At 42.6% G+C, this 9,438-nt stretch overlaps 1 protein-coding gene across 1 annotated transcript in view; it reads left to right on the forward strand.

Annotated features, from left to right (window-relative positions):
- Nucleotides 1-5,822, forward strand: part of commd10 (COMM domain containing 10) — a 56,091-nt gene extending 50,269 nt beyond the window's left edge. Inside the window, exons 6-7 of the mRNA XM_053420412.1 lie at nucleotides 4,899-4,958; nucleotides 5,320-5,822. Coding sequence (XP_053276387.1) covers nucleotides 4,899-4,958; nucleotides 5,320-5,358 — 99 coding nt within the window. The 3' untranslated portion in view covers nucleotides 5,359-5,822. The remainder of the gene's footprint in view (nucleotides 1-4,898; nucleotides 4,959-5,319) is intronic.
- Nucleotides 5,823-9,438: the final 3,616 nt, after the last annotated feature.

Genomic DNA, 9,438 nt, shown 5'->3' on the forward strand with positions numbered 1-9,438 from the left:
GTGATCAGACTGACAATGTGCTCCATACAGTCTTTCCAGTCATTGCATGGGACCACTGCATGGGCACAGCAGGAGTCCTGACAGCCTGGGCTTCGGCAATAACAAACAAACCTCTGTAATCATTGATGTGTTCATTCATTCATTTTTCATTCTGGACATTGTTTATCTCCTACTCATGTATATTTACCAAAGCGCCCACATCAGAGCAGTTTTCTTAATGGAGGGCTATTAACAGTTTGCTTCTCTCCTTGTGGACAAATGGCCTCCTCAGACTAAAAGAGGGAGTCAGCAGTGACTAGTAAAATATGATAATCTGCCACATGCAAGTAAGCAAAAACTTATTTATACAGGAACTTTGTGCACGGAAATTAAAATGTGCTTCACAGCCAGAAAAGTCAAAAGAGGGAGATATGAAGGTAGAGAGAGTGAAGAGAGTAAGAATAAAAATAAGCAGAATAAAGTTTACAAGCCATAAAACACATACGTACACTGTAAAACGTTATTCCCCAGAAATGTGTTATTTAACTTTTTTGAATGTTTTTTCTTTGACTAAAATTACTCACCATAGAATAAAAGATCATCAATAAATTATTACAACAGAAAATTATAGTTTTTTTTATAAACTGTGCTATTTAGTTGCTTAATGGTCTTGAGTCAAATAACATTTCAATCAAATTACAAAAAAATACAAAAAGTACACATCCTATTGCTGAATGGTTTGTATTGACCTTCCCTGCCCTGATCAATGCAAACTTACAGACCAACTGGTAAACTTCTCTATGTTCCTCCAGGACACAAACTCTCACACAAGGTCACCTCGTTTGACTGCATCTCAGCTGAAGATTGATTTGCGCTTGTTGTCGACACTTGAGCCTGATTTGCTTCACTCTGTGTCTGCTGTGGACTTTTTTCATGCATATTTTAAGCCTGCTTCACCCAGCAGGCAGTTTCACACAGACTCTAAAGGAGTGTTGTTCCATCTCTCCTTCCCCGCCTCACTGTGAGCTTATCGACAGCTTTGTTGTTGTATCAGGTTTGAAGTTAAATTTCTGGATATAAGACACATTCTTTGTGACGGTGGATTCTTTTTTAGTTTCAACGTTTGAGATGCTTTAGGTTGACTTTGCCTTCCTTTTCAACTTTTCTTGAGTTATCGCAAATGTTCAATCTTTAAGCTCTTTTCTCTGTACCGTCTTTCTCCTTTCCTCCAGCTCCGACGCTGCCTTTCATTTCTATCGTTTGTCTCTTTCTATTTCTCTTCTCCCCTCTTTGTTTTGTCAATCTCCCGTGTTGTCTCCCCCTCTCGCTCCCTTTACTCATTCCTACTCGGCCTATCTTTGCTTTTAATGCAGAGAAGTAAGGAATTCAGTCGTTGTGAAGCACTCAGCGGAGAGAAAGAATTTCACTGCTTTGACAAGTGTTTCAAATCCAAACTTTGCTTTATTGTGCTGAAGCAAATAATTGATGAAAAGTGCATTTTTGCATCCACAAAGATCCATTCACACAGTTTCTTGTGGTATGAGAAGTCTACAGCTCAGTGCCTTGCACCATGGGCTTATGTAAACTGACATTACTGACACCTGTAGCCGCACGAAGAAGAGCACTGCTCGTTGAATGTGTTGTTTTGTTGTCAATCGGAATAACACAGAATGGTTCAGTCAGAAGCAGAAAAACCTCTGAAAGCTGATAAAAGTGGTCTCCTGCAAACACCAGCGCTGCACTCACAGGTTGTTAATCTATGACACCAGATGTTCCCGTCTGGGCTTCAGGGGGAGTGCACACGTTCAGGTTCACACCACTCTACTTGAAGGGTAGTTCATTATTCTGCAACTTTGTCTTTGGAGTTTCTGCTGTGTCTAGTATCAAGCTGTGAAACTTCTGAGATCTGGTACTGGTAATTTGGAAATGTCCCTGCATAGTTCAATGGGTCAAAACCATAAACTGAAGCTAAATCACCCTGGATGCAGGTGCTGCCATCTTGGGTTGGTCGGTAGTGATGGTGGGTTGGAGCTGCAGTGTCGAGGTCCGGCCGATACACAGGCTCGACCAATCTGGAGTCAGTCTCAGCTGTCAGTCGTGACGTCTTCCTCGGTGTCAAAGAACCTTCCAGTCATTACATCTAAGTAATGAACATGAGCTCATCCAGGGAATTACATCAGTGAGCTTGTTGAAAGGTTCTTGTACGAAGAGATGCAACAAACTATATTGTCCCACATTTGAGTAATGACATATGTTTGAAAGATTTATTTATTTAACCATGTTATGTTTTGTTGGTTTATTCCGTCTCATTGTTGGACCTCCCTCTGTGTGTAGCCTATATTGTACTATAGTCTCCTGTAGTGGAACATATGGAACAGAACATGCAAGTGAATTCATGATTATCTTCATGCTTTAATCCAGTTTTCTGTAGCCTGACACACAGGATTTGGGCTCTGAGATGGAGTCTTATGTACGTGCGCATGTGTGTATGTGTGTACGTGTGTGTGTGTGTGTGTGTGTGTGTGTGTGTGTGTGTGTGTGTGTGTGTGTGTGTGTGTGTGTGTGTGTGTGTGTGTGTGTGTGTGTGTGTGTGTGTGTGTGTGTGTGTGTGTGTGTGTGTGCGTGCGTGCGTGCGCGGACTGGTAGTATAGAGTGATGATGATGAGGATGATGCATCCTATCCCCATTAGTGTTAGCCCAGATCTGTCAGAGCCTTGTTGGGTTACTGCCTGGCAAAATCTCAACCCTGAGGAACAATGGGATGGGCCAAACACATACACACACACACACAGACACACAAATACACACAAACACTTGTGCATATGCTCCCAGGACACAAACTCTGTTTTTCTTTCTAACATACACACACACACACACACCGAGCAGTGCCTGGAAATTCTCCTCAAACACACGCTGTCAGTTTAACATTCACATCAGCACGAACGCATACCAACAAACTTTTATCCGCCACTGTTGTGTAGCACTTTGGTTTGTATTCATCTATTTATTCTTGCTCGGTTTTGATTGACAACATATATTGAAGCTACATTTCCAGTTACCCCCTGTCTCACCTCTGTCACGCCGGCCGCTCAGTGGGAGGACAAGTGTTTCTTTCTTTTTTTACGATGTGATCCCAGCTCGCTAAAGACCCATTAACCTAACTGACGGAGTACTGCACCACTTGGTTTTCTCTTCATTACTGTAGTAGAGTTTGTCACAGTGGAGATCGATCCATAAATCAGATCAGAGGTGCTGGCAACATTCATCATTTAACCTAAAACATTTCCTAACAATACTGAAGAATTATTCATCACCTCATGGAACCACTTTAATGTACTCGTCTTCATTTCTGATCACTTGCTACCAGCCCTTAAATACGTTGTTGTATTACCTGTTTAGCAGAAACTCTCCTTGCAGCACTTTTTTCCTCTGCTGCAGCTGAATTCAAGGCTGCCCTACTTCTCCTCGTGCTGTGGAGTCGCAGCTTTGACAAGAGATAACATTTTCCCTCTGCGCGCTCCTCCTATATTGACTTTTAACGTTGCTTCTAATTAATATCTCTGTTGTTAATTTGCCGTGACACATGACCTCCTTCCACCCACCCACCCACGCATCCAACCAGCCAACCAGTTCGCTTCGAGCCCCGCAGCCCCATTTTAGTCTCCGAGCGCCGATCTGCAGGGAGGAGAGCTGCCGACGCGACAGTATACATACGACTCGCAGCAGAGGTTTCCTTTTACTTGTTTGTTTCTGTCTTTCTTTGTATCCATCATTAATTCACTTTTTCAACCTCTTCCTCCTGCCTTGTTCTGCCCCCCTCCTCCTCCTCCTCCTCCTCCTCCTCAGCTCCAGGAGTTCAGCACTGTTATTAAGAGTCACTTCCCGTCCTTATTCTGTGCTAAGCATTTCCCATATTATACCTATTTGCTCAACGATGGGTGTTGATAAAGTGGATGGCCATTATGCCTGCTCTTGGGGGTTTTGTTCAGCCTTTCGTTTTCTGATGGAGTGACGGTGATGATGATAATAATAATAGTCCAGAGATGGTTGCCCTTGGTTTCTTATGAGTTTTCTGCATAACCTCGCTTCCTCTCGATAGTCTCTGGGGCCATTAGTCTTTTCAGAAAGAGAGAAAAAGCACAAGTCTCCCAGGGGACGCTAAGTATAAGCACATATTGATACAGTATACAATGTCTGAGAAGAAACTGTCACTCACGGTGTCACTTCACTGAAAACCGATTTGAAGCTAAAATACAGGAGCAGTGTTCACGATTCTTCATAAATCTTAAAATTGCTCCATTTCATTTATTTTTATTAAATCCCTGACTTTAGACCTTGCAGTATTTGAAGTATACATATTGCATCTTATAAAATCTCAGCAGATATAGAAAGTTGTTATTGTTTATCTTTTTAATTTAACTTAAAAAATCAACACACCATTGCAAATGACACGGACCCTATGTTGTGATGTCGGTGCTGAAACATTCTACTGTTCAGAATTATGTTCAGCGTTCATATTTGGATGTATGCAGCTGATGCAGCAACTTCTTTGAAATGAATCCGAACCCAAAGGAGAAGGAGGGACGAGTTTCTCCCGCCGTGTGTTGGCGGACAATGACTTTGCCTCGTGTGTATTTTTACTCACTCTGATGGAGAACACTTAGAGGATAGTACGTCCTGGCCAGAGAGCAGCAATAATTAATGAGGGTTTTTATAGAAAGCACAAGAAGCCGACAGGATACGTCTCGGTCCTGACTGTTACGCGTGTGCTCTTACCGCTGAGTTTTTATCCTCAGAAGTTAGTCTCTCATATCCATCTCTGACTCTCTCTTAATGTACCTCTCTCTCTCTCTCTCTCTCTCTCTCTCTCTCTCTCTCTCTCTCTCTCTCTCTCTCTCTCTCTCTCTCTCTCTTTACAGGTCCAGGAAAATGTCTTTGTTGAGTTTAACCACCAGGAGCTGCTTGAATTCTACAACAAGGTTAGTGTCTTTAGTGTGTGCCGTGTCGCCTTTAAGAGAAAATCAAATGTATATCGTGGTGTTTCTTCCATATTTCATTTTATCCTAATTAGCAGACATCTCCTGACAAGATACATCTGTCTGCGTAACTGCCTCATACTTATTATAATTATTTTTCCTTCAATGTCTGACTTTCCCTTTTTCATTTGTGTGTGTGTGTGTGTGTGTGTGTGTGTGTGTGTGTGTGTGTGTGTGTGTGTGTGTGTGTGTGTGTGTGTGTGTGTGTGTGTGTGTGTGTGTGTGTGTGTGTGTGTGTGTGTGTGTGTGTGTGTGTGTGTGTGCACTTGTTTTCCAAATTAACATTTGTTTCCTCTTCTTTCAGCTTGAAATCGTCCAAGGACAGTTGGATTCTTTGACTTGATGCCTGCTGCTCTTTGTAGGACACCCGCTTTCCACACACACACACACACACACACACACATATACACACACACAAACAGAGGTTGTTAGTGTTGTTGCTGACAGTGATGCCAGCTGTTTGAAGCCTAGAGATTTCATTATTGCTCTAATTTATTAGAGAGAATGTCAGAATGGTTTGACAGGAGTCTCTTTCCCCTTTGAGCTCCATTCAATCCAGGTCTGTGTTCAAATGTTTTTGAAATGCAATGTCTTCATCAAGGAGATGTTGGGGAAACCATTTGTCTGTACCCTGCCATAAGTAACAAAATGATACATTTTTCTTGAAATGAGTTGTATGAAGTTAAAGTGTGCCAATAGCCAGTGATGTAAAAAACTAAAAAAAAAATGTTGTGAAAGACTTGAAACAAAAAAGAATTTTGTAACTCTGTGAATAACATTCTAATAAAATCTGAATTGGAGATAAAATCCTTCCAAGTTGTTATTTAGTGAAGGCTCATTATTTCTCATTAAGACCAACCTGGACTGTTGGTTCACCAGATGGGCACAGTGGACCTCCAGAATGAGTGTGCAATTGTGTGTGTGATCGTGTTTGTGTGTGTGTGTGTGTGTGTGTGTGTGTGTGTGTGTGTGTGTGTGTGTGTGTGTGTGTGTGTGTGTGTGTGTGTGTGTGTGTGTGTGTGTGTGTGTGTGTGTGTGTGTGTGTGTGTGTGTGTGTGTATATGGTTGCAGGGATATTTCCTTGTTCATGCAGCTGTTCTTTCTTGTGATTTTGTTGTTGTTTGTGTGTGCATGCGTGTGTTTTATTTTTTAAATAGATTTAAAACCAAGTCAGATCCATTCATCCATCCATTATCTATACCGTTTATCCTCTATTGATTGCTGGCGAGAGGGGGGGGTACACGCTGGACTGGTCCCCAGTGTATCGCAAAATACAGCGACAAACAACCACGCTCACGTACAGATAAATATCCTAACCAATCTACATGTCCTGGGACTGTGAGACAAGGCCACAAACTCAGGTAGAACATGGAAACTCCAGACAGAACGGCTCAGGACCAAGAACTCTCCAGCGACACGCTCCTCTGCTCTGATGGTCTTTACATTCCCTCTGTGCTGCTTGTTGGATGTTCAGATAGCGTCAGAACCCTTCTTCTGTTGTTGTACACGTAGTTCACAGCTTTAGCCGAGGGCAGCTCTTATCTCTTTGTGTGGAACCTCAGCAGGCGGCAGGCTGTGGGACACCCAACATGTTTAAGGGTCATAAAAAAACTTAAATACACACTTCACCAATTAACAAAATCACTTCCACTTCCGTCTTGTTACAAGGGTGGAGCTACCACTCACTTTACTATGGGAACCCAACATGCAGCTGGCAACTTCACAGATACTAACAATATCCAACTGTAAAGACCAAAAGTTTATTATTCTCCTATGAAATGAATGACTGAGGCTAAACTTATATGGAGATGTAAGCACCCACAAAACACACAACTGAACAAACACATTACCACAAAACACACTGGTAAACACAAAAAAGAATATAGGAAAACTTCCTCCAGAGTGACTTACCTGTCTCAGAGAACAGTCCCAGCCGCCGTCTGAAGCACGACTCAAGATCTGTTTTACTCCAATTGACAATTTTTGCCACCATTTCCAAGCGGCTGCAGCCGGAGGGAGCGGCGTGTTCCACAGCATGGAGAACAGATGGCGGGGCTTAGCAGAGATGGCCGCCTGGAAAACAAGAAGGGGGAAAAACACTCACACACTGAGACTCACACTGAGATCCGGCAGAACACAGCACACCCAGTCCCAGTCAGAGCGATAGGGGGAGTGTGTGTGTACGTACGTGTGTGTGTGTGTGTCTGAGTTTGCGTACTTATGTCTGGTGAGCTGTGTCTCTGTGTGTACTTGTCAAAGCTGTTCGCACGCTCTGCTGTGTGTGATGAGGAAAACTTAGTTTGGCCGGACACTTGTGAACACACACATCTGAGGAGCAGAGCATATAGTTCGGGGGGGCTCTGTCCTTTTCCAGCTTAAACAAGTATCTGATGGACCTGCTCTGTACCTCAGTATGTGGCTGCAGGGCTCACAGAGATTGGCCACAGATGACAGACCCAGATAGTCGATCTTCAGGACACAGAGGGAAAGCAAACAATTCAACCCAGTGTTAACAAACCAAAATACTTTGGATTGATAACACAACTTTTTTCCTTTACTGGATGTTAAATGGTTGACGACCACGATTGTAACCCGTCCTTCTCAGGGTCTCATGATGTATTTAGGATTAGGGAACTTTTTAAAAAGTGAGATATATCAATGACATCTCCTGCGATTGATCCAAACAGATCTTGCAAACACAGAGAAGCTGATAATTGTTTGGTCATAAAAACAAACGGAGAAATTCATTTGAAGCTTAGTGACATAATAAGTCAAGTCCAAATCAATGTACTATCCCATCCGAGGGAAATCCGGGGGTTTATAGATACAAACAAATCATAATTTATACAAGATTAAAAGCAAATCAGAGACAGAGACCAAAGTCACAGATCAGTACATCAGGGGACAAGGATGAGACAATGTCCATCGTGCAAGAAAAAGTGCATCAGTGGCATCATTCTTGCAAACTCAGCATATTAATGGCGCCCAGACAAAGGGGAGTTTGACTTTTATAGTCCTGTGGGTAGGAACTCGTGTGTGTATATATATCTATATCTATATAGTGACTTGTGGGTTGTTCAGGGGCCCCCATTGGATTTGTCCAGTTTAATTTCAGCCCACACAGACAGGAATATGAAATCTCTAGTGGGAGATGGTTGATGTGACAGCTGAGTGGTCACATCCCCATTGAGAAGCACTTACACTACATCAGTAAGAGAACACATCTCCATCGAAAGGCACTTGGCAGCACGTTCAGTCTGTTTCTGGTCCATGTTCAGCTCAGCACATACATGACGTTAACATCTCACCACCGGATTGTTTACAACACACTGGGATTGTTTCCGTGGCTTTCATGGACTTTTATTTGGGAGCGATTTGTTCAGAGACGAGATTCACCGAAAGTCCGACCGTGTACCCAGCTCATCGAGACGTGGCTTGTTTCAGAGTGAGCAGTGAACTCATAACGGACTTTCTAAATGTCGTGCGTCTGTGTTTACAGTGCGTCTGTGTCCTCGTGTCTGTCCCTGTCGTGCCTGACAAAAACTATTTCCAAAAGTAAACGCAGACTCGAGCGTGAGTGTTTTCCATAACACGATGGACGGTGAGGAGTCACGGCAGCGGGACTGTTGAAGCTGCACAGACGACACCAGTTTGCATTAACGAGGAATGACCCTTCACAACTGACTGGCGAGCTTCGAGCAGCTAATAAAAAGTGAACAATGGCAGGAAGGCACTCACGATAAATCTGTGTCGCGTCAAGAACAATCTGTTTGCATGCCACGGCCTCTGATGTGCGCCTGGTCATTAAAATATTTAATACTGAGCTCTCCAGCGGAAAGTGCTGCTATAATAGGACACTTAACCGAACACAGATTTGACCTTTGTCTTCCCACCCGGTGCACTCGGATTGATTTAAAGCGCAGCCTCTCAATCACTGCACAACCCACTACTGAATCATTCCAAGCCAAAAAAGGTCAGTGGTATTAAAACAAACAAAAAATCAATGTCTTTGTTGACTTTTCTTTTCTGAACTTTAAGTGTCTCTTGAAAAAGAAGCTGAAGTGGAAGCAGCCACGACTCCCGACTTCAGCAGATGAGCGATTGTGTTACGTGTCATGATCAGAAAATACAATTATCGTCTGTCATCAAAGAGTTTTTTTGTGTTTTACTGCTTTAACCATCAGAAAAGATGTATTAACATGGTACCAACTAAAAATGGCATGAATCCGAATAACTTTTTTCTGGCAAATAGCAAAAACCAGTAGCTTAGAAGGGATCTATTATACTTTTCTGTATTTTCTGTCAGATAAACAGTATGCATATATTGTTGTCATGTGTCTATAAATGTGCAGAAGATTAAAATAATGTGGTAAACATATGTAAAAGGCAGCAGAACATTTTGTGATTCATTGTTTCTGTTTTT

This window comes from Pleuronectes platessa, chromosome 4 (assembly GCF_947347685.1).
Source record: "Pleuronectes platessa chromosome 4, fPlePla1.1, whole genome shotgun sequence".
Lineage (NCBI taxonomy): Eukaryota > Metazoa > Chordata > Actinopteri > Pleuronectiformes > Pleuronectidae > Pleuronectes > Pleuronectes platessa.